Raw genomic sequence first — 26079 nt, forward strand, 5'->3', positions numbered from 1 at the left:
ATCTATCTCACATCTATATACATATCTATCTATCTCACATCTGTCTACATATCTATCTACATATCTATCTCACATCTATCTACATATCTATCCCACATCTATATACATATCTATCTATCTCACATCTGTCTACATATCTATCTATCTACATATCTATCTCACATCTATATTTATATCTATCTATCTCACATCTGTCTACATATCTATCTATATATCTATCTCACATCTGTCTACATATCTATCTATCTATATATCTATCTCACATCTATATACATATCTATCTATCTCACATCTGTCTACATATCTATCTCACATCTGTCTACATATCTATCTCACATCTATCTATCTATCTAGCTACATATCTATCTCACATCTGTCTATCTACATATCTATCTTCATATCTATCTACATAGCTATCTCTCATGTGTCTGTCTACATATCTATCTATCTACATATCTATCTCACATCTATATTAATATCTATCTATCTCACATCTGTCTACATATCTATCTATATATCTATCTCACATCTATATACATATCTATCTCACATCTATCTACATATCTATCTCACATCTATATTAATATCTATCTATCTCACATCTGTCTACATATCTATCTATATATCTATCTCACATCTATATACATATCTATCTCACATCTATCTACATATCTATCTCACATCTATATTAATATCTATCTATCTCACATCTGTCTACATATCTATCTATATATCTATCTCACATCTATATACATATCTATCTCACATCTATCTACATATCTATCTCACATCTATATTAATATCTATCTATCTCACATCTGTCTACATATCTATCTATATATCTATCTCACATCTATATACATATCTATCTCACATCTATCTACATATCTATCTCACATCTATATTAATATCTATCTATCTCACATCTGTCTACATATCTATCTATATATCTATCTCACATCTATATACATATCTATCTCACATCTATCTACATATCTATCTCACATCTATATTAATATCTATCTATCTCACATCTGTCTACATATCTATCTATATATCTATCTCACATCTATATACATATCTATCTCACATCTATCTACATATCTATCTCACATCTATATTAATATCTATCTATCTCACATCTGTCTACATATCTATCTATATATCTATCTCACATCTATATACATATCTATCTCACATCTATCTACATATCTATTTATCTATATATCTATCTCACATCTGTCTACATATCTATCTATCTATATATCTATCTCATATCTATATACATATCTATCTATCTCACATCTGTCTACATATCTATCTATCTATCTATATATCTATCTCACATCTTTATACATATCTATCTATCTCACATCTGTCTACATATCTATCTATCTATATATCTATATCACATCTATATACATATCTATCTATCTATCTCACATCTGTCTACATATCTATCTATCTATATATCTATCTCACATCTATATTAATATCTATCTATCTCACATCTGTCTACATATCTATCTATCTATATATCTATCTCACATCTATATTAATATCTATCTATCTCACATCTGTCTACATATCTATCTATCTATATATCTATCTCACATCTATATTAATATCTATCTATCTCACATCTGTCTACATATCTATCTCACATCTATCTATCTATCTATCTATCTATCTATCTATCTATCTATATATCTATCTCACATCTATATACATATCTATCTATCTACATATCTATCTCACATCTGTCTACATAGCTATCTATATATCTATCTCACATCTGTCTACATATCTATCTATCTATCTATATATCTATCTCACATCTGTCTACATATCTATCTATATATCTATCTCACATCTGTCTACATATCTATCTATATATCTATCTCACATCTGTCTACATATCTATCTATCTATATATCTATCTCACATCTGTCTACATATCTATCTATCTATCTATATATCTATCTCACATCTGTCTACATATCTATCTATCTATCTATATATCTATCTCACATCTGTCTACATATCTATCTATCTATATATCTATCTCACATCTATATACATATCTATCTATCTCACATCTATCTACATATCTATCTCACATCTATCTATCTATCTACATAGCTATCTCTCATCTGTCTACATATCTATCTATCTCATATCTATCTCACTATCTATTTAGCTAGCTATCGCACATCTATTTATCTACATATCTATGTATCTCATATCTATCTATCTATCTATCTATCGATCTCATATCTATCTATCTATCTATCTATCTATCTATCTATCTATCTATCTGTCTGTCTCATATCTATCTATCTATCTCTTATCTATCTATCTACATATTTATCGATCTCATATCTATCTATTACAGGCAAAGTGTAAAATAATGTCGTTTCATTCTGACATTATTCTATACATTTCCTGCATTGCACACTTTGCCTGTAACACATAAATATGCTGTATACTTTCTCTAGGCATTATATAGAACGACAAGTACTATTTAGACAGAGTATGAAAAGACAGTCATGAAAAGCATGAAAAGACCTTTGTTGGAAAAAAAAAAAAGCTGTAAATAAAAATGCAGCAAGAAATACAAAACTAAAGTACACGACTTTCTTATCGGAAAAACAAGAGAACAAAGCAGTATTGAGCTAGCGACGCTCAGTGCTGGCGTCTCTGAGTCCTCTGCGCCCTCCTCTGTCTCTCTCTTTCTGACTAAGTCAGATTTTTAAAGAGTGGTGGCCGGGGGAGGGGCTGTGTGGGTCCTGACTCCTGTCCTAAAGCGCCCCGGCACCAGACACAGCATCGCCAGAGACACAGGTCCCTGTGTTGGCAAATGGGCGGCAGTGCATAAAGCACTGAGTGAGGGGAGCAGAAGAGGACCTGCGTCCCAACAGCATGCACAGGCAACACCATGCTGACAGACTGAGAGCTCATCTCTGGAGTCTGGACTGTCTGTTAGTGTGAGGGTAGTGGAGGAGCGAGATAGTAGGGCTGGGCTCTGTCAGTGGTGACTGCGGGATTGTAGTAGTGCACCTCGGAGGAGGTTGAGGGCTAAATTATGGGATATTGGAAGACGATGGGAAGTTGATGGTGGGGCACTGGAAGAAGATGATTGGGGTTGATGGTGCAAAGGGTGGAATCATATCTTTTGGTGTAAGGAAAAGAAAAAGAGGGGTGGACACAGGGGGTGTGGGGCCCCAGTCTGTGGCAGGCAGGAGTATTTTATATTTTGCTAGTTCACCTTTTGGCATTGCATAGAATGCCTAGGAAATGTGTGCAATATTCATCATTTCATACTTTAGCATCCGATTTATGGTATTCCATAGATTGCACAGGCATTCTATACAGTGACTCATTTCACACATTGCCTGTAACATTATCTGTCTATCGTTATGTATATTATGTTGTATTAATGGCAATTACATTGAAAGAAAATCAAAAATGTAGCATCATACATTAAGGGCTCTTTCACACAGGGAGCTACACACTTAAAAAACACACAACTATTAGAACCAATGGTTTCCTATAGAAACGTTCAGATTTCTTTATCTGACATTCTCATAGGAAACCATTGGTTCTAATAGCCATGTGTTTTTCTACATGCATGATTTTTGTGTGCATAGCTTCCCGTGTGAAAAAGCCCCAATACATTTGAATAAAATATACATTTGGGACTGACATCCAGTATACGTTCCTATAACCGTGGGACAAGAAAATGCTAATAACAAAATCCTGGAGTCGTCCTCTGTTGCCCATTAGCTACTTTTTAGTTATGAGGAATGGGAAAGCTTGTTGACAACTAATACAGCCATCAATTGTGCTGCCAAAGGTGTTGTCACTGGATACTAGGTACAATTACTCGAGCGAGCATTGTCCTTAGTGAATACCTGCCCGCTCGGAAGAAAAGATTTGGGTGCCGGCGCGGGTGAGCGGGGAGCAGCAGGGGAGAGCAGGGGGGAACGGAGGGGAGATCTCTCTCTCTCCCCCCCGCTCCCCCCTGCTCACCCCCGCAACTCACCGCTCACCCGCCGCCGGCACCCGAATCTTTTCTTCCGAGCGGGCATGTACTCGCTAAGGACAAAGCTCGCTCGAGTAATTGCCCTTAGCGAGTATGCTCGCTCATCTCTAGTTGTCACCCATGTGTTTATCGTATCATATTGGTTTTATTGTACCTCTATACAAGTCAGTATAAATGCAGGAAAGGGATCATTCTCATATATGGTCATGCTTACACCAACGTTTTGTAACACTAGCAGGTATACTGATGAACAACTGATACAATTGTTTTCAAAGGCAATATATTCTTTGCATTTTTACTAAAAAAAAAATAGTATCTGCTAAACAACTTAAAGTGCCGTCAGTCCTGCATAAAGGGACGTTGCACATTATGTATCTGTCAGGTGGACATTATGCATATAAAGTTGTATATTGCAGGTTATTACATGTTATCTCGAAAATTGCCCCCCATCCCTCGATTCCGTTCCATCTCTCACATCTTCTTGTATTTCAGAACATATGGAAACAATGTAGCTGGCTGTGCTATACTCTTTCCAGAACTCCAATTCACTTCCAATGGGGAGACTGCTATAAAAGTACAAGTTAAAGCCTGCTTTTACTTTCTATATATTTTAACTAGCTACAGGGTGTCCCAATAATATATATATATATATACTTTAAAAGCTTAATAACTCACTGAAGGAGATAAATCAAAACTGGTGCAAAGGAAAACTGGCATAGTTACACATAGCAAACAATCAGATAACACCCCTGATGGGTTGCTATGGGCACCAGTTTTGTTTTATCTCCCCACTTAATTTTCACTACTTTACAGTATTAATTTCAATCAATTTGAAGTAATGGGTGAAGCCGGACTAAGCGCTGAACAAAGGAAATTTATCCCAAAGGGCTACTGGAAGGTTGAAAACGTAGTGGAAGTGCAAAGACAGTTTCGAACAGACCTTCAAATAAATCCACCTACACGACTTACTCTGATTAGAATTAGCGATAAGTTTGCAGCAGATGGAACTATTCAGAATGTCCACTAGAAACGTTCCGGTAGACTGACGACATCGAAGAGCCCCACAGAACAAGAAAGGTTGATGAAATGTATCTCCAAAGTCCAAGAAAATCCATGTGGCAATTGAGTCGTAAGACGGGAATTTCAAAATCAAGTGTCTATCGAATTTTGAAACAGTGTTATTGAGAAAGTTACATTCCAGGAATAGTCCCGATTTCGATGAGGGTGATCCAGACCGCAGAGCGCCGTTCTGTGAGGGCTTCTTGGCAGGATGTGCCGAGGATGCACAGTTTCCAAGAAAATGAATTAAGGGCCACAATTGCACCTACTGGGGACCTGAGAATCCTCATATTATGGAGCACAGCAGGAGTCACAGTGTGACTTATCAACGAAGGGATTCATTAAACCATTCTTTTTTGACTCTACTGTAACTGGTGCCGGTTACTTGAACGTGCTGCAGCAATCTGTCCTCCCATGCATCCAAGAGGATGAGGAGCTTTATGGAGCACGCTTACACTACCAAAATGATGTAAGGGTCTGCCTTGATGGGAATCTACGGAAACCAATGGACTGGACGAAGAGGTCCAGTAGAATAACCCCCGGCAGGGGCGTAACTATAGAGGATGCAGGGGATGCATTTTCAACCGGGGCCAGGAGCCTTAGGGGGGCCATAATGCCCCTCTTCTCCATATAGGGAGCCCAGTACTATGAATAAAGCATTATAGTTGGGGGCCCCGTTACAGGTTTTGCATTGGGGGCCCAAGAGCTTCAAGTTACGCCTCTGACCCCCAGTGTTTACTAGACCACACATCAGACTAGACTCTTTTTATGGGGAAACTTAAGAGATAAAACTTACGCCAAAAACACAGCAACAGTCAACGAACCTAGGGCGGCCATTAAAGAAGAATGCACTCAGATACCAAATTAACTGATTTTTGAAGTTTGCGATTCCATTGCTGTGCCTTTTGCTCTATGTGATTTTTTTTTTCACAAAACGCAACACAAAATCATAAGTTTACAAGTACAATATTTAGTCCGTTTTTCTCTGCCAGATATCGCATTTGCCTCTGTAATTACTACCTTAGGCTCTGTTCACATTTTGGTGCATTTCTGAAAAAACATATAAAAAAGCATGTATTGTTAAAAACTGCATACATTTTTAGAAACTATATGTGATCTCTAATGTGATTTGCTGCTTTGGTTCAGAAATGCAGGAAAAAAAAAAACGCAAAAAAAAATGCAAAGCGTGAACACCGCCTTAGAATATTCTCTTTTGCATTCTTTTGAGTCCCTTTAAAAAACCCTAAACACAAAACCAGAAATCCCAGCAAGTATTCTCCCTTCTTCGCCCCTGCTGCCTTATACTACAGTCACGCTGTGACAACTATATGAAGAAATCTCTATGTGTCCCAGGAGATCCGCCATTTCCCCCTTCGCCTGCTCACTATCCTGTATCTGGATGTCCTCTTGCTTTATTCTCTATTCTCTACGTTTTGCTTCGTTGCTTTTGTTGTATACGATAAAAACACAAACATATTAAAATACTATCGGGGCGATGCTGCGGGCGCCTTTCTGTAAAACTATAAAAACATTCCTATTGTTTTATCCTTGACCAGAATCCTATCACAATGTGTTCCTATGCAGAGCTCTTCATGTTAATAATAGCATTAGATATAAGTACACAATGCCTTGTATATTACCGCCTGGATTGTGCAACAAATAACGTAAAAAATGGACATGCTGACATGTTGTCCTACTTACAGGAAGGAAATGTGACTCAACAACAGTGAACGCTCCACTGTGAGATGCTAAGGAGGAAGTGCAGATTTCCCATGCTGTTTCCTAAAGATACTGTACACCTCCGTTCAGTCCCTCTATGTGTTTATTATTGAATGTCAGTTGGCAAGAGGGGAAAAAGAAAATGTTTCTCTGCTGGAACATATAGGATATATTGGTTCTTCCTTAATGCCACGACACACACAATGTGGATAGAACAATACCACCCATACGCTCAGATCCTGGTTATACTTTGCAAGTTTACTTTTTATAGTGTCCCTATCTTAAATGGTTAGGGATGTATGTAAATGTCATGGGGCCATGAAAAAATTACATATCGAGTCGTAGTTCTGGTTTGAAAACCTCTAAAGTAAAAAAAATCCTATTGTGTATACAGCTCATATGCAGGCAACATGGTGTGGCCTGATTTTGTAGTCATGCTCCCTTCCATCTGTCACCACTTTCTTTCTTTTATACAATCAGTAGCTTAGCAAGACACAGGGACAGATGGAATCAAGTAAGGCTGGGAGGTTCAGACTACACATGTGGTTTGTGTGTAGTCTGTTACCATGGAGACACATCGGTCTGCAGAGGAGATGGAGAAACAAAATTACTTTTGTACATTTGTACATAATGAAGATTTATTTTAGGTGACAAATTGTTTACGGAGATAAAGATAGCTGCAAATAGCCCCTGAGTGTTCAACACACTTGGCATAAATCAATAGTACAGACAGATATAAGAAACTTTGTAATAAATCATATAAGAGGCAAATGCTTCTTTCTCCACTTATGAGGCTTCTCTCCTCAAATGTTCACTCACTTTGAAAGGCTGCTTAAGTTTTTCTTGGGAGACAAGACAGACTAATAGTTCACTGACAGATTAGAGTACATAGAATTCTATGGAGGAGGAGGGAGGAGAAGCAGAAAGACACACATAGACATAGTGCTACAGCAAATACTAAGTGATTTAGTTGTTTTACAGCTATTGGAATCACATCTACACTGCTCAGTTCTGCTGCATAATGTCCTCCATGCTGCTTATTTATATATATAAATGATAGTGTTAAATGAGCACAATCTCCTTTTCCATGTGTGCTGTGTACGGAGACATCATAGCCGCAGTCTCTTCCGACCAACTCAGGAAGGATTGAGAATTAGAGGTACAATCTGCAGAGGGGAAAACTGTTAAAAATTGCAGGATAAAAGCCGTATAATGACCAGAACTAATGTTACTGCTCATGTACATACCAGACAGCTAGTTCTAAAAAGACATCTAAGACGGGATATACTTTAAAGTCAGAATTTGTACTGTATAGGAGAAATAAGGGGTATGGTGTAAAGCAGCATAAACACACACACATATATATATATATATATATATATATATATATATATATATATATATATCATAAGCCTTTTAAACCAGCTGCTCTCTCTGCTTATGTATCTGGTCATACACACAGCTCAGTAATCACGACAATTCACTTCTCACTGTGAATGTAAAAAAATCAATATTAAAAAAAAATCTGTTATCATTGATCAGTCATCCTACCATGTGAGAATAAATCATCATTATCATCAAGGCCTTCCTGCTTAGCGTGAAGCTCTCCTGGAAAGCGTTACCTCCTAGCTGGGCTCCAGGGCTGCTTCTATATGGCTGCAGTGATACTCAGGAAACATCTTTCAATAAGTGGTTTAAATACATCTTGTGTGAAGGGGCCTTTAATTAAAGGGGTGTTCCAGTTTCAGCAAATAAGTTATTCTTTGTGTAGGGAAGTGTTAAACAGTTTTCCAATATTCTCTTACTCTCTTTCCAGTTCTTACCGTCTTCAAGCTCTCTTGCTTGCTGTCATTCAATACGAAGCTTAATTATTTACTACCAGTGGATATAAATTTGTCCTGGCCGTGTGATGGACACATTGGTCTACAGCTCGTTATAGTACAATTATCAAAGCTGTGTCTTTTAAAGGTGTTGTCGAGTTGAAAATTATTGATGGCCTATGCACAGGATAGCTCATCAATAGGAGATCAATGGGGTCTGTCACAACTAAGCTCTGCTGATTTGCTGCTTGCCAAGCCAATGCATTCACACATTGAGCAGATTTCTGCAGGAAGCAAACAGTTCCATTCCTACTGCAGTGGCTAGGTTTGGCATTGCAGGCCTAGTTCACATTCCTTTCAGTGAGAACTATGCCTGCAATACCAAGACTGGCCACTGCAGTGCAAATGGTGTTGTCTGCTTCCTGCAGAAATCAATTTAGTGTACAAGCGCACCGGTCCAGAGAACAATTGTTTGGTGGGATTCCCTGGCAATGGACCCCTGAGTATCTACAATTGCTGCAACAATAGTTTACAACTGGACAACCCTTTTAATGGACCGATTACCTTTGTTACAATGTCACCAATGGAAAACAAGGCATTACATGTTTTTCATCTCACTTAAGCTGACTGTCTGGGTAATTCATGGATGTGTCAGGTCATCCAAGGGGAAATGGAGTACTGAATAGGGGACATCTGTCTATTAACTCAGAAAACCCTAAGAGAGTGTGTTTAGTGTGTGTGTGTGTGTGTGTGTTATATGATAAAGGCCGATCTCAGTTGAGCATATTTTCGCTTTGTATTGGGTCAGTGGTTTGCAGACCATAATACGGAACTAATGTAATTCTGTGTATCTATTCGCATGGCCGTATATGTCACAGTCATGTTTTAAAAATGCAATATGTGCTACTTTTATCCGATTTTGCTTTCTTATTTGCATTCCTTGCTATTATTAATTTCTATTGAGCAAATACGGATCAGTATTTACCCAGTAGAAACTAAAAACAATGACAGCAAATATGGCGGCAAATACAGATGAAATACTGATGGCTGCAATGTCATCTGTACCATGTCCGTATTACGGATCTGAATTATGGACGTGTTACACTTGTCTGAAACTGGCCAAATTCTGAATATATTGGTATCTGGCCAGTATATTGTACAATCCAAGGATGGAATGTCTTTTATTACAATATATGCTCTTTGCATTCTCTTGGAATTAGAAGATGTGCCTAAATGTAAAATCACAGATACAATACGCTGTGCTGTCAGTAATCTATTCCAGAGGGAACTTGTAAAATGACATGAAACGGTAAAAACGGTTGTTTTTCTAGTGCAGTATATCCATATAGGAAAAATAATGTAGCTAATGAAATTGTTAGGTAAGTGCAGTTCATACAAAAGCTACATTGTATGTTGTAAACAGTTACAAATACAGTACAGTAAATATACAAATATGTATATTAATACAGGCAGGCAAAACAGGATAACAGAATAGTAGCAGATATAAACGGAGGGACTTCCCCCAAACTAGTACAGTCTAATGAGACCAGGAGGTGGAGGGTATGTGACACCCAGTTTTATACATTGGGTTTGGTGGGGGGCCGTGACGTAGAAATAGGAAGGCAGAACAGCCAGCGGTTAGCAACATCATGAAACAAAAGCAGGACTGTGACAACAACACAGTGAAAGCCTTATAGATGATCAGTGATACATATTAGATAACTGATAATAGATATGTCACAGGGTAAGGTATGGCGGTGTAAGATTGCAGCAGATGGAGTAACCACAGCGTACAATATTTATTTAGGAACACGAAAATAAAGGTGAACAATGAAATGATAATGAAAAAGTAATTCAACTTTCCCTGTGATACTTTAGGCACAATGTGCTATCAACTCTACCATAGTTGTACCTTCCAAGTAATTTCCTTAACACTTTCCTAGTATCGATGCATTCTTAGAAATACAGATTATAGAGCCTAACCTTCAACGTCTTATTTACCAACGATCTGTGCATTCGGGGTGCTGCCGTTTTATCATCCCCCTGTGCAAATTTCTCTGTCCATGATCAGAATCTCGAGCAACAGAAATTTAACAGTCCAATTTCCCCAATGCAGCAGGCCTATTGCTGTCGTTCCTATAGTGAGCACTCATCCAAAGTCTCAGCTGAGGCAAGCCTCACTTACGGTTTTGATGCAAGGGAGTCAACGTTTCTACAGACCCAGGCTCTCCTGCACTATTGGCTGGAATCAGAAGTGCTCCTCTCTGCTCCTTTGGGCTGGCGTTAAACTATCCTGCTCTTTTTTGAACCATGGCAGCTCCTTCCTCAGCTTTCTTTCAGACGCAGTCCTAGATCACCACTCCTCTACTCTCCCTGTGGCCTTTTCTCTGTAGTCCCTGTGCATCTTCCCTCACTTCTGCACCTACTCCCATACAGCAGAAAATCCCTTTTTTTATGTTAGGGCATCAGATAATTGACACGTGTCCAGCAAGCTCAGTTCTGCTGCGCCAAAATTTGGCACATGTGGCAATTGTGGTAAAGGTTTTGCCCCATTTTCCAGTCCATCTGTATGGCATATTTAACCCTTTAGGGAGATAGATAGATAGAGTTTGCACTCAGTAAGGTAGGTGGTAAGTAAAAAGAAAAATTCTCAGCACTTATAGAACTGAGATAGAACACAATTCTCATTTATTAGTAAGAGATCTATCTGTCTCATATCTATCTATTTATCTATCTATCTATCTATCTCATATCTATCTATCTATCTCCTATCTATCTATCTATTTATCTCTCATATCTATCTATCTATCTATCTATTTATCTATCTATCTATCTATCTATCTCATATCTATCTATCTATCTATCTATCTCTCATATCTATCTATCTATCTCATATCTATCTATCTATCTATCTATGATCTACCTTGCTCACACCTTTTCATCCCCCTTTTTTATAAACTATAATTATTTATAGTATTTTTTAATTTACTAATAGGAGTGAAAAGTGATTTCTAGTCTATATGGTCATACTCTCTGCAGGTAGATATGGTTAATGAGTCATAATGACATATATAGTTTGGCAGTTTTGCGGTTTCTACATACTATAATATACCACATATGTAAATAGTTGCTATTTTGTAACTATTAGACTTTCTAACTATTTTAGGGATTTTTTTTTAATGTGAGAAAATAGTACTGCTAGCTTAGTGCATTTCTGTCCATTTAATCTGTTTTTGTCTTGCCGTATTTTGCATAGCAGGGGTTTTTGTCCTTTTTTTTCTGTATCTGGTATAATTAATTCCAGCGCTTGAAGACAATGTTTTTCTATTTCAAATAGCAGCATTACTTCTGACACAAGAACAGTATATTGGGGATTAGTATGCTGCTTTACGAAAAACCTAGATATATCGTTATTGCCATCTAGTGGTCATGTGCAGCAGCACAACACTGGAAGTCAGCAGTATCTCAGCCTTCTTCATTTATTTTTACTATTTTATGCAAATGTATTGACAATTTCTTGATAACACAATGTTTACGTGAATGTGCAGCAGAAATTACCTAGAGGGTATAACACAAAGGGGAGAAAACAATATTAGGGCAGTGAACTGCTTCCGATGGATGGGTGTTTAGATTTATTTTTCCCCTATTTAAGTGCTTAGTTATTAGTATATTAATATTGTTATGAGGGTTTGTAGAGGTTAATGTCCACCATTCAGTATGTAGTTTAGAATTCTATTCTGATTAATTTCAAAATATTTAGAGAGTAGATGAGTTTTTCTGATTTGATAATGGCAAGATGGAATAATGCCTCTACAGCGCCACCTATTGGAAGGCCGCATTCTTGCAAATCATGGTCTGACCTATTAATAGTCCTTGTAACAATGACTGGGAATATAAACTGAAGCCAAAGTCTTCACCAGAAGGAAAAGATCACCATACACAGACAGCTGTTTCAGGGTTTTTGCCCCCATCATTGTGCAGTAGATTGCTGGGTGAGATGTCTATAATGTGGGTTGGAAGGGGTAAAGTTACTCCTTAGGGAAAGCACCTAGTAGGTGTGAGGAGACTTGTAAGGCCATTTTTACAAGGCCTATTAAAAGGTCAGACTTGACTCGCACTAATGCTTACTTCTATTAGGCAGTGCTGCAGAGCAATTATTGCTTCCTTACATTTGCATACATTTTCCAGAGTAGCATGGGTGACATTATAAGTCTCCTCAAAGCCTACTAGGTGTTCCCGCTAAGGAGGAACTTTACCCCTCCTGACCTCTGATTTGATAAATACTATAATTTTAACTTCCAAGAAACCACCACTAGGAGAGCTAACTGCATATGGATTAATACAGCTATGATTTAAAAAAGTACCTGTACTTTCAGGTGACTTTTCAGAATAATCTGCTGTGTCTGTACTTGAGGAATAACACATTCTGTCCATTATATAACTTGTTTCCTGCATTTTTTCACCGGTTTTTCCACTTTGCGGGTTCCATCTCTAATTCTCAGGTTTCTCATCTGCGTGATCCATTCTCCCTCCTCCTCCCTCCCCTCTGCTCTCAATAGACGTTTATAGGCAGCATACATTATCACCATCCTTTACTTCCTGTGTTCTGTCTTGTTATCTCTGTTACTAGAGACATATTTTACTTGGCATACAGGAGGGCAGCAAATTAGAAGTAAGACCCCCTAGTAGACAGCACTTTGGAAGGATTTGTTCTGCACAAAAACATCATTTTGCACTTCTCTAGTTATATTAACACAAGCTGCCTCATTATGCAGTGACAAGTTAAACAGTTAGCTCCCCCTAGTGGCTGCTGCAGGTAGCCGCTATGAAAGTGTTACAGCAAGCAGAGGAAGCACTTTACTGCAGAGCCTCATGGCCAGTAGTTGCATGCCCTGCTGCAGTTAAGGTGGATACACCAACTTGCTGCAGAAATGAATCAGGGATTAATTAACAAAACCTCAGTGAAATTATGTAGGTTTAGTACTGCAGCTCAGAGCCATTCACTTCAATAGGGCTTAGCTTCAGTACTATTGCAATTCAATACACAACTCGTGGATAGGTGTTTCTGGAAGAAAGCAGCCATGTTTTTCTAATCTTGTAGAACCGCTTTAAAGGACATGTCCAGCCTTATCCTAATAAAACATCCACTGTGCAATGAAAAGCTCTGAATCTTTTGAATACTAGCTAATACTTTTACTTTTCTGTTTCAATTAATTAATTTCAACAACTCTTGCTTTATGCCAGTAACTAAGAATAGTCTTGTCTGGCCCTTTAAGGAGCCTTGCAACATGATTTGAAATATTAGTTAAGCCAGAGACCCATCTGTGGACAGCTGTTTTGGGGTAAAAGCCCCTCATACTATAAGTACAGAGCAGGGTTTAGGCTGGCTAAATGAGATGGCTTGTTGAAGCTTTGAGGGTGTTGTATTAGCTTTCATTAAAAGGACCAGCTGTGTATGGAGGCTTATTGGCTAATCTTCATGGGAAAGAAGTATGCAAATTAGCTCTCCCATAAAGAATACAATGATTTCGCTAGTGCCATCTATTGACGGTACAGTAGTTACCTTTACAAGTGATATCAGCCAAACCAGAGACACCAATCTGTTGACAGCTGTTTCATCTTGGCTAGACCTTTGACCTAGACTGATACATTTTAGCCAACCGTATCTCTCAGCAGGGCTATAAAATAACCCTTCTAATTGACAGGAAGCAGAGATCCTGAAAATAGGGATGAATTAAACACAAAGTATATTAGAAGTTTCAAAACTTCTACTATTACAATGCTTTACAAATCTTTTTAAAGAGGATCTTGCACATAGATGTTGAATACATTTGCAGTGATTAAAGGAGAACATGTAGCTGTAGTGGCCCAGAGGGTTCTCCAGAATAGCCAGACAATCATGGTCCTGTCACACCTGCCTATTTGCTACCAGGAGACATAGGAGGCACGGCGTTGAAACCTTGTTTACCCTTTCTTCCTAAGCTAAGAGCTTGGCAACAGCTGGCTGCTTATTGGCTGTATGACATACCCTAGCCTGACAGCAGTGAGGAGGAGGATCCAATCCACTTAAAACAGTGAGTTACACTAAAACAAACCCAGTGAAGTCTAAACCAGGGATAGACAAAGAAGATCCAATAAAACCTCCATCTTTAAGCTGCATCACTACCTTTCCAGTAAGCTCAACAGTTAATCAGGCCTGTGGGATTTCTACTGTGTCACCTCTAGTTACATAGAGAGAGCGAGAGCATTAAAGATAAAAGTGTATTAATTCAGGAATAAACTGTTCATGTTAAACCATGTTGTCTACTACAAGTTTAATTGCTCTGCTGAAGATTGCAATTGTTCAGTGTTGTATCCACTTAATGCTTCAGTAAACCATGTACTTCCAGTTTATTACTTAAAGCTACCAGGACTCCTGTCAAGTTATTTATCACCATTGCCCATAACAGTTATGTGGGAAGTGCTGGCGTCACGTGACAAACCATCGTTCATTATAAAAAACTGTACCGATTAATTGTGCCACTGCGCACCACCAAGCAGGCACCTTGCTGCCATTGTTAGGAGAGATTACAGAGCCACCCATGACATCCATCTTACAGTCCCCGTTGTTTCAGGCAATAATCAGACAATCATGAAAAAGTACCTTAAGTTTCCTTTGCCGACCACTGTGTTTATGGTCCTCAACGTTGGCCATTTCTTTGGGCTTCTTCAAAACAGTTTGAACAGCCCAACTTGTAACCCCAGTCTGCTTTAAAATCTTTGCCTGGGAGAGACCTTGCTGATGCAGTATAACTACCTTTGTCTTGTTGCTCTGCTCAGTCTTGCCATTGTGTATGACCTGTAATATGAAACTGTCTTCCACAGCCTCACCTTTGTAGCAGAGTTTGGCTGTTCTTTACACAGTTTCAAGCCTCCTACACAGCTGATTCTGTTTCAGTTAGTCACTGTGTTTCAACTTACATATGAAAATGATGATTATTATCACCTGTTTGATAAAATAAATTTTACCAAACAGGTGATAATAATAATCATTTTCAAATATAAGTCGAAACACTGTCACTAACTGAAACAGAAACAAAAATCCTACAGAATTCCAAACTTTGGGCAAGTGTACCTACATTTCACTTTGCATTCTTACTTTGCAGCATTTTTTTCTCACCTGCCTAAAAAACGTTTACACAGTTTTTACACAATTACTGTATATAATGTATTTCCTTAGATATTGCCATTCTCACGTTGCGCAGGAGAACACTCAATAGGCTGACATTACCTGTCACTGGTTTACTTGTTCAGCTTGTGCTATGAACCCTGTAGGCAGGTTCAGCAGTCCTCCCCTATCATCATACGGCATACCCCTCCTGCTTTATTCTTCAGTATAGTGATGTTATCACACACGCTGCCTTCTCCATTGCAAGGATCTGTGACAGCAAGTCAATGACAAGCATTAGTGTACGAATCTAAAAAGTAGGCTTCATGCCATCAGACAGATATTATAGTCATTAATGCTCTCCTCTAATCTCTGGCTTCTCCTCTTTTAGACTACTTTATTTTGGTTTGCTATTACCTGCTGATAAATGTATTTTTTAAAGCCAACACTTTTAAAGGGAATGTACCGACTACTTTTTTCACTATTTAAACCAGAAAGTGAAACTTTTTCCATTTTTAAACCTGTTTTTCTTTTTGGATTATAGATTTTCTTATTCAGCTGTCTGCACATGATTATGGGGCATCTAGCTTGGCTTTTCTGCAGAAATATGTCATTCAGCAGCTTTTAGAGAGATGCTTTACAGTTCCGTCATGGGCCATTCATACAATGGACTGTGGCAGGCATAGGGGAACCTTTACACGGCACTGCGGTGCTGACAACATGCATCGGTAGCGGCCTTGTGCCTCTTCTACCCTTCTACCCTCTCCTGACCACAACTCAGACCAGGAGGGCGTGGAGCTACATAGCAGTTCCACTGCTATGTGTAAGGGGGCGCTGTGCAGCGCTTTCCCCCTACACATAGGTAGTCGTCTTCCTTGTGCATTGAGCAACAAAAAAAAGTCATCTAGCCTTAACGCTTTCCAATCCACTGTCTGACGTCTGAAGACATTATGATTTAAGGCTGTACAGCTCCGATGTTGCAAGACATCCTTTGGGGTTCTCTTACTGTATATTGCCAGCCTCTTTGCTGTTGGAGTCTATCCAACGTGTCACCTCATGCAGTACTGGCTTTAGCCAGCAGATAGCGCCATTGTATAATGGCAGAAAAACAGTAAGCCCCCTAGGAAAACCAGGATACAAATTTGATTGAAAGGGGTTAAGGGTGTGTTCACACGTTCTGGATGTGACATGAAATCTGCGTCAAATCCAATGACAATGCACCGCCAATACAAGTGAATGAGGTTTACATAACCCAATCACAGACATCGGAAATTTATTTTTTGTATTTCTACCCACAATATGGGTAAAACAAAAATGATGTCACCTATTTGCTACAGATTCTGCCCAGAAAAATTGAGATTTAGCCTCAATGATGACAAAGGGGCTAATTCTCATGTAGATTTGTGGTGCATCTTTAACACCTCCACCGCGCAGTTCTGAGGGTTAGCCTTGGATTTCTATAGAGTCTTCTTTGAATAAACCATGTGAGATTTGCCAACGGCAAATGCATTACATGTGAACATGTCCTTACTCTCACCGAGACTTGGTATTAGATTTTATTTGCAATCGGCCATGGAGAGAGGAAGAAAATGTCTTGCTAATTAAGAATTGTCATTGAAAGCAATTGTTAGCAAAGGGAAGAGATTAAAATCCCATAGAGACAGTGGTGGCAGACTGCAGTCATTATCACACTGTGCTGTCTACATCCCAGGCAGGCAGCAAATGTGTCACAGCTTTAATTTCTAGAAATGTATTCGGAAGAGGCACAGGTTTCTTTATGCTGTATATCTCGCTCCATATGCCATATCCATATCTCCACTATACCCCACTGACCACAGCTTCTTTATTATACAAGATCAGCCTGTGCATGAATTTTGTTTTATTCTGAAATAATATTTAATACATTTATGTTAATTTTGCATAGCAGATATTAGAATTTTCTGAAAATACAGTATTTTAGTAACTGTGTCCTGTTGTATCAGCCGTGACCAGGCTGCGAGGCTTGGAGAGACCATAGACATTCCTTACTCAAGAAATAATAAAATGTGGAGATGGAAGAAGGGGAGAACTGAGAGTCATCTTGCCCCTTCCCTTGGGTACTAAAGGTCAGGGGCCCCCTTACACTATAGCCCTCATACACTTTGAAGCCTTGCACTTACATTTATGCAGTAAAGTATTGATTGACTAAGGGACCATGGGTCATTGGGCACTACCACAATGCCAACGTTAGGTGGCCAGATTATAGATTTGGAGCACCTCAACTCCAAGCACCAATAATGCTCTGCTTAAAAGGAACCTGTCTGCTAGGAAGACGGATGTGGATCCACCTGCCACACAGTCGTTTGACTTTGGACTATCTGGCAAGGCAGCACCTGGGGCACCTCGGTTTTTATCTTTGACCCCCCCTTAAAGTGAGATACAGTCTTTACTGCAGGATCACCAAGCCATTACTTGTCCAGATAGTCGTGGTGATGTGGCTGCTGATGCTGCACTGGACCAAGCACAGTACCTGATGTTGTGAACTGTAGCGTAGTGGTCAGGCAATGGTCAGAGCTGGCAGCACAGGTAGAAGGTCAGGACAGGCAGTAGCAAGGCCTAATAATCAGATTCAAAGTTAGGGAACAGCGAAGTCAGAATAGTCAGGAGTGAGTCAAACAGGAGTCAGAACTGGCATAAACAAAATGGGTGCTTTGTCTCAATGGCTGATGTAGATCAATTAGCCAAGGGGGAGAGGATGGCTAATGTAGCAGTATGTTGCTGGTGGTTGGTGGGAGACCTTAAAGGGGTGTGCACACTGGCCCTTTAAGAGGAGGGATTGGAGCGTGCATGCACCCTAGACTGTGAGCAGGAATGAAGCAGAGGCAGCACAGTGTGGAGTGGACAGAGCCCATCTTGCAGAACAAGGGAAATGGTGGCCCTTGAAGGCACCTCCAGTGACAGGTGAGCCACGGTGGTAGCACACTGTCAGAACCATCTCAACATGAAAACTAACTTTACTCATCTGCAGGGAATGAAGAATCAATCATTTCTATTGATCTCTCTTTTCCTTATGAGCCCATGTACCTCTGCAATTATGTTCCAAAGTTATCCCGCGATGTATGCGAAGCAGCAAACAAGAGTCATCTGGCTGAGAAACGTCACACTGATTCATGGGCTGTTGAGCTAATCACATTCCATATCTCTCGATAGACAGCTCATCACATCACCCTTACACAGGAAATCCTCTCTATAAAGAGAAAGGGGGAGTGGTTAGCTAGACACCCAGGGGATATACATAGAACCAATGGGGGGGCCCCATCTTGTCCCAGCATTGGGCCCCCCAATAGCAAAATTATATTAGCAGCAGCATATCAATAATGTGATAGGCTTAGATACAGTAGCTTAGCTCTAGTATATCTCTAAATAAAGCAGTCACCATATAATAGTCAGATGCCATCTCTACACAGTGATTATAGTGCAGTTACCTCCAGTGATCACATGTGATGTCTCCTCTGATTGGTGATGTCCATTTTCATTTTTGTTCTTTGTCCGGGTGCAGACCATGAATATGTCATCTAGCCATGACTCTTCTCTGTATACTCTCCCTATCCTACCACTATACTCAATGAACCTCTCACACTCTGAGAAAATCTTGGTGTCTTCCCTGTGTGCTCACAAAGTCCTGGAGTCCCTTCTGAGACCCCACAAAGTCCTGGGGTTCCCTCTGCAGCCCCACAAATTTTGGGGTTCTCTCCTGTGGTGTGGTTCCACAAAGTCCTGATTTCCCCTTTGTGGCCCCACATAGTAATGGTGTTCCCTCTGTGGCCCTTGAAGCTTTTAACTCCCTCCCTATGACCCCCTTTCCCTGATCATCTGGCCAGCAGGAGCACAAGCTACTTATATTCCAGCTTGCCAGGACATTTCTCTCAGTCAATGCAGGCTGCTCCTCCACCCTCTCGCGACAGTACTACACTGAGAAAAGGAAGGAGGAGGCAATTAAGCGGGGAGACTTGGGGCAGGGTAGGCCCCTCTATCCCACTGGCTCCATAGCAGTTGAGTGATCTGCCTACATTGGCGGCACGCCACTGTAGATACATCGGCTTCAGTATAGTATGTCTTCTCTGCTCATTTGCATATGGTGCAGGATAAGTTTGGCACCTAATTGCAGAGGTATGTGGACTAATTAGGAAAACACAGGGCATTAGAAGTGATTGATTTTTCAATCCCTGCAGGCCGGTGAAGTGAGTTTTAGGGATGAGATGGTGATAGCAGGTTCACTTTAAAGCGTACCCTCCACACACACTTACACACTCCCTAGTCCTAATGAAGACTCTTCCCAAAGCATTACCACTGTGTTTCATCAGATGGAAACATTATTACATAGATTCACCTGGACAGCTCTGCTCATCCAGAAAAATGTGCAAATGAATCTGTGTACTGATGCTTGATATACAAAATAGAATAGGAATCCAAGGTTTGTATGCAGAAAATTACTGGAGTAATTGATGGGGGGGGGGGGGGGCGAGAGTGGGCTGCTAAGGTGCAGACATCGAGTTTTGCATTGAGACTCAGAAGCTTTCAGAGTAAAAAGAAGGAAGCTTCTTGAACAGCATTTCTACATTTCCATATTTTTTCACATAACATTTAGATAACAGTGGGGTCCGTGAGCTGCGGCTCCAATGATGCTTACGGCAAAACAATCGTGCAGGTTAGTAAAGTACCCAGACGTCTTCTGTGGTTGGCGGAGATTTCTAAAAATCAAAGGTGCTACCAAAGTAGAACTAAAAGACTACCCAACGAGGTGCATTTCTAGAGGTGGCGTTAATCATATACTTCAGCTAAAAGGGATGCTACATCTCTGCTGCCCCGCAGTCAGGGATTTAGTAAAGGGTGGGGCATTGGGTTGCATTGTAATGGGCGTAAGCAGTTCCTGTTCTATGTTTTTACCAAGTGTTATCTTAATATTAGTATGTTTCTGAACCTAGTGGCCGATCAGTGTTCTTTTTGGACTGGCCGCTAGAATACTGTTAATTCTGTGATTGGCTGCAGCAGGTCACAGGGGAAGGCAGGACACGATGATGTGGGGCTGCACCATAAAAACGTGTAAATGTCTGGCAGTAGAGAGTAGTGGTAGGAAGGTGAACGGAGGGACCTGTACCAGTCTCTGTTTCTCCTGAGCGCATGGCCTTGACAATACCTGTTAGGTGCACGAAGTAGTGGTACCCAAAACATATACCCAAGATTGACATAATCTCCTGCACAGTATCATTTTCGAAGAAAAGATGTGGAAGTTCGACTCCTAGCTGACCCTCATGCCATCTGTGGCCTCTCTGCCCCGGCAAGGCCTTTCACTGCAAGTTATCACCAGTTCAAAGCTGATAAGTAAAACGTTCAGAGCATATTACGGTGATGGCATTTACTGCTTTTTGACGACCAGGTCTTCAAGTGAGTAAAGTGGACAGTGCAGAAAAGGAAGTGGAACAACTCAAAACTAAAAAAAGAGACAATCTAGACTGTATCTTTCGTAGGGATATGTAGGTTTGACTCTTGAAAGCAGAGAGTTTTTTTCATTTTTATATAGCAGGTGCAGATAACCCCAATGACCGTCACAACTTTATGGTTGATTGTGTGGAAAATGGACACCGGGCTAAGTAAAACAGTGGAATATTATGCGCAACCCGGGAACATGTAAAAGAACAAAAACGGTGGATTGTCTCAACTTCTCTGTTTATGATATATCCAGCATATATATGCGTTTCAAGGCTGCCAAGCCTCTTCCTCAGTATCTGTTGAGGGCATACGTCAGTTGTGAAGAGCCTTATGTTGACGTCATGCCTTTAAAGAAGGTTATGCCCATAGCAGATGCTGAGGAAGAGGCTTGGCAGCCTCAAAACGTGTATATATGCTGGTTATACAATAAACAGGGAAGTTACGCAAATACACTGTTGTGTACTTTTATATGTTCCTGGTTTGCACCTAATTTTCAACCGTCATACCTAGTCCGGTATCTATTTCTAAGTAAGCAGAGAGAACCCTTGTAGGCAGACTTATTATTCCAACCACTCCGTTACGGTTGGGAACTACTTGGACTCCTCTCAACATCCAACAGGCCTCTCAGTGAAGTCCCTGCCTGGCGCCCCATCATTCCACCTAGGGCCCCCTGTAACAGCACCCACCAGCTTGTTGTATTAGGGCATCTAATAGATGCTATACAGTATTTTCGATACAATATTCATTTGGCATTATCTCTAACAATGAGCGACTAATTATGGGAAATACTTGCCAGTATAATAACAGTTTCATAAACAGAAACCGAATTGCATATTGCACAGTGTATTGTCTGTGGTCCATTACTGGTGAGAAAATAAGACTTTGAAGAATGCCATCTAGAGATGAGCGAGCACCAAAAATGCTCGGGTGCTCGTTACTCGGGACAAACTTTTCGCAATGCTCGAGGGTTCGTTTCGAGTAACGAACCCCATTGAAGTCAATGGGCGACCCGAGCATTTTTGTATATCGCCGATGCTCGCTAAGGTTTTCAATTGTGAAAATCTGGGCAATTCAAGAAAGTGATGGGAACGACACAGCAACGGATAGGGCAGGCGAGGGGCTACATGTTGGGCTGCATCTCAAGTTCACAGGTCCCAGTATTAAGCCACAATAGCGGCAAGAGTGCCCCCCCCGCACTGTCAGCGTAAAGATCGTTCTCCTCTGTCATAGCTGTAACAGCTGTGGCAGAGAAGAACGATGTTTGCCCATTGAATTCAATGGAGCCAGCAATACAGCAGGTTCCACTGAAAGCAATGGGCTGCCGGCGATCGCAGGATGAATTGTCGGGAAGGGCTTAAATATATAAGCCCTCCCCTGCAATTCATCCAGAAATGTGTTACAATAAAAATATATACCGGCGTATAAGGCGACGGGGCGTATAAGACGACCCCCCAACTCTCACCTTATACGCCGGTAATACAGTGGAGCAAAGAATAAAAATCATTACTCACTTATCCTGGCGTTCTGCGGCGCTGCTGCAGGATGTCGCTCCCTCCTGGTTCCCGGCAGAGCATTGCTTTCTGGACGCAGGGCTTGAAATCCCCGCCTCCAGAAACATACGTGCCTTCAGCCAATCACAGCCATTCAATGACACGTGTGTTTCTGGAAGCGGGGATTTAAAGCCCTTCGTAGAGAAAGCAATGCTCTGCCGTGGACCAGGAGGGAGCGACAGCCTGCAGCAGCACCGCAGAATGTCAGAAGAAGTGAGTAATGATTTTTATTCTTTGCTCCACTGTATTCCCGGCGTATAAGGTGACAGTTGGGGGGTCGTCTTATACGCCCCGTCGCCTTATACGCCGGTATATATTTTTATTGTAACACATTTCTGGATGAATTGCAGGGAAGGGCTTATATATTTAAGCCCTTCCCGACAATTCATCCTGCGATCGCCGGCAGCCCATTGCTTTCAATGGAGGCGGCTGTATTGCTGGCTCCATTGAATTCAATGGGCAAACATCGTTCTTCTCTGCCACAGTTGTTACAGCTATGGCAGAGAAGAATGATTTGTCTTCTATATGTTCTCAATGGGGTCGGCGCTGCTGCTGCCAGCCCCATTGAGCGCATATAGAGAAGAGAACAGAAATCACAGATTGCACATAGGTGCGATCTGCGATTTCTATGGCCTTAAGAAGGACCGTTGGGGTTCTTGAAGCCTAAAATAACTCCTAACGCTCTCCCTATAGCAGCTCCGGCATCAACAACACTTTCCCTGAACTATGTCAGAATGCATCTGTGGCGAACCGCGGGAGGGGCCGACTTTTATACTCGGGTGACATCTGATCTCCCCAGCCACTCACTGCAGGGGGGTGGTATAGGGCTTGAACGTCGCAGGGGAAAGTTGTAATGCCTTCCCTGTCTTTCTATTGGCCAGAAAAGCGCGCAAATTTCTCAGGGAAGAAAGTGAAAGTAACCCGAACATCGCGTGGTACTCGTCACGAGTAACGAGCATCTCGAACACCCTAATACTCGAACGAGTATCAAGCTCAGACGAGTATGCTCGTTCATCTCTAATGCCATCATAATTGGTAAAAAGTAACAAAGAGGATAAAGGTAGAAAAGACTGAAGCCCTGTATCCATGTACACCGTGGTATCTGCTAATTGGATGTATTGTACTCTTAGCAAATCTTAGTAAACATATTAGATCTTATTATATAATGCCTTCAATTTATGTTTCTCTTTTAGTTGTGTGTAATACTGGAGCCAATGCAAGAATTAATGTCAAGACATAAAACATATAACCTAAGTCCACGGGACTGTCTGAAAACCTGTTTGTTTCAAAAATGGCAGCGAATGGTTGCACCACCAGGTAAGTCTAATGTGGCTCCAATGTGGTTTCTCCCATCATATCCATTTACTGTACTCTATGTGTACAATATACATTTACCATGGCAGATTTAACAACTTTTGGGTCATAAATGCTTAAACAATAAACACTGGTTGTAAAATAAGAGTCAGATACAAGATGACAGGTAAGTTTTCTAACCATTTTCCCAATAATGTGGAGTATGAAACTCTTAATAAAATGCAACTGAGCATTTCTAATTGATGGGGTTTTGACAATCAATTTTTATTGGAAGGATGCTCTAACAATAGGCTGATCGCAGGATTTCCCGTTGCTGGCAACCCCACCAATCAGCTATAATCTATAGGCGAACATGACAGCAAGTAAGCAATTTCTCTGCAGCACCACCGCAGGAGAGTTGAAGCATTACATGTTGGCCACTGAAATCAATGGCATATCTGTATAATGCACAGATACAATAGGTGCTGGGTCCTCCAGAGCAAAAAGATGGGGGTCTGGAATGAAAGGAAATTCTTTGTTAATTCATTTCCTTAAAGGGGTTGTTTCTTCAGCCTCATTTTGACAGTATGACATTAGTAGTCCAAGAGCTGAGATTGCTAGACAGGACGTTTGTTTGAGATGGAAAAGAAAAGACCCTATAATGCTATTAAGTAGAAAGAGAAATATATAACTCATCTGGAATGAGAGCCATAAAGATGTTGAATGCCTGGTCAGGTCACATATAGCTCTCCTTCTACAAATAGCTTTTATTATGGATTCTTCATCATGCAATCATCATGTTTCCACCAGGAGATGAATCATAAATGATCACAAATTTGTCAATGGCTACAAACTAATGTGACTATATTATTTGTATATTGTAGCAGAACCTACAAGACAGACGACCACCAAGAGGCGGAAAAGGAAAAATTCCACCAGCAGTACAGGAAATAACACAAACAGCACATACAGTAAGAAAAAGCCAGCCGCAAGTCTCAATGTATCCAGTCAAGTACCTGTAAGTGTCGTTAGGTTAATGCTGGTCTTGTATAACTTGTATGTGACTCTTTGTTGGGGGCATAAACAGAATCTGAGCAGAAATTCAGAATGGATAGTATAAAGATGGAAATGAATAAGTAATCATCAATTAGATAAAGTCACAAAGATACACATCGATGGCTTCTCCTGTATAATAAGTGGGAACAAGCATAAGAATTAAAGGGTCGGTTTCAGCAGTATTCATGAACATGGGGCATTGAGGGTCAGTCCTTCTCCATTCAGGCCAGACCATCAATGTGGATTTCTGGAAAAGTCCTTTAAGAAGGAGGCTCACCTGTTGTGAACCAGACGAATTATATCAGAGGATTGCTTAAATTGTATGATAACATGTTTTTAAAGCGTCCCTCTGGTACAGTAGAAACCAAGATGGCTGCATGGCTTCTCTTACTACCTGATGCACACTGTACATTGGAAGTCTAAGAAATGACATGGTACTTTGATTGGCCAGTGCTGCTCACAGGAGTAGTGTTGGTCAATCGGAGCAGCATGTAGTGTCTGGGACTACTGATGCACTAGGAATTAACAGTGTGCATCAAGTAGCTAGAGAAGCCAAAAGGCCATCTTGTTTGTCTAGAATCAGAGGGTTGTTTTAATGAACATGTGCACTGACTTGATTTCTGGAGGAAGCAGACAGCTCCATTGCCACTGCAATGGTCAGGCTTGGTATTACAGGCAATGTTTCCATTAAGATGAATGGGAACCTGACCTGCAATATCAAGACAGACCACTGCAGTGGGAACGGAGCTGTCTGCTTTCTGCAAAAATCAGCTCGGTGCATCAGCACACTGTCCCAGAAGATAGCTGATCAGAGGAGGTCCCGTGTGGGGGATTCCTGATGATCTAGTACTGGTGAACCATCTTAGGCCATCAATAGTTTACAGCTGAACAACCCCTTTAAAATCCCTCCATTATAATTTC

The 26079-nt window shown here is 40.5% G+C and overlaps 1 protein-coding gene across 3 annotated transcripts in view; it reads left to right on the forward strand.

The window, feature by feature from the left end:
* LDB2 (LIM domain binding 2) overlaps nucleotides 1–26079 on the forward strand; it is a 346526-nt gene that overhangs the window by 307542 nt on the left and 12905 nt on the right. For all 3 annotated transcript variants that reach the window (XM_066573253.1, XM_066573254.1, XM_066573255.1), the window contains exons 6-7: nucleotides 24003–24126; nucleotides 24987–25120. In XM_066573253.1, the coding sequence (XP_066429350.1) occupies nucleotides 24003–24126; nucleotides 24987–25120 (258 nt within the window). The remainder of the gene's footprint in view (nucleotides 1–24002; nucleotides 24127–24986; nucleotides 25121–26079) is intronic.

This window comes from Eleutherodactylus coqui, chromosome 7 (assembly GCF_035609145.1).
Source record: "Eleutherodactylus coqui strain aEleCoq1 chromosome 7, aEleCoq1.hap1, whole genome shotgun sequence".
NCBI lineage: Eukaryota > Metazoa > Chordata > Amphibia > Anura > Eleutherodactylidae > Eleutherodactylus > Eleutherodactylus coqui.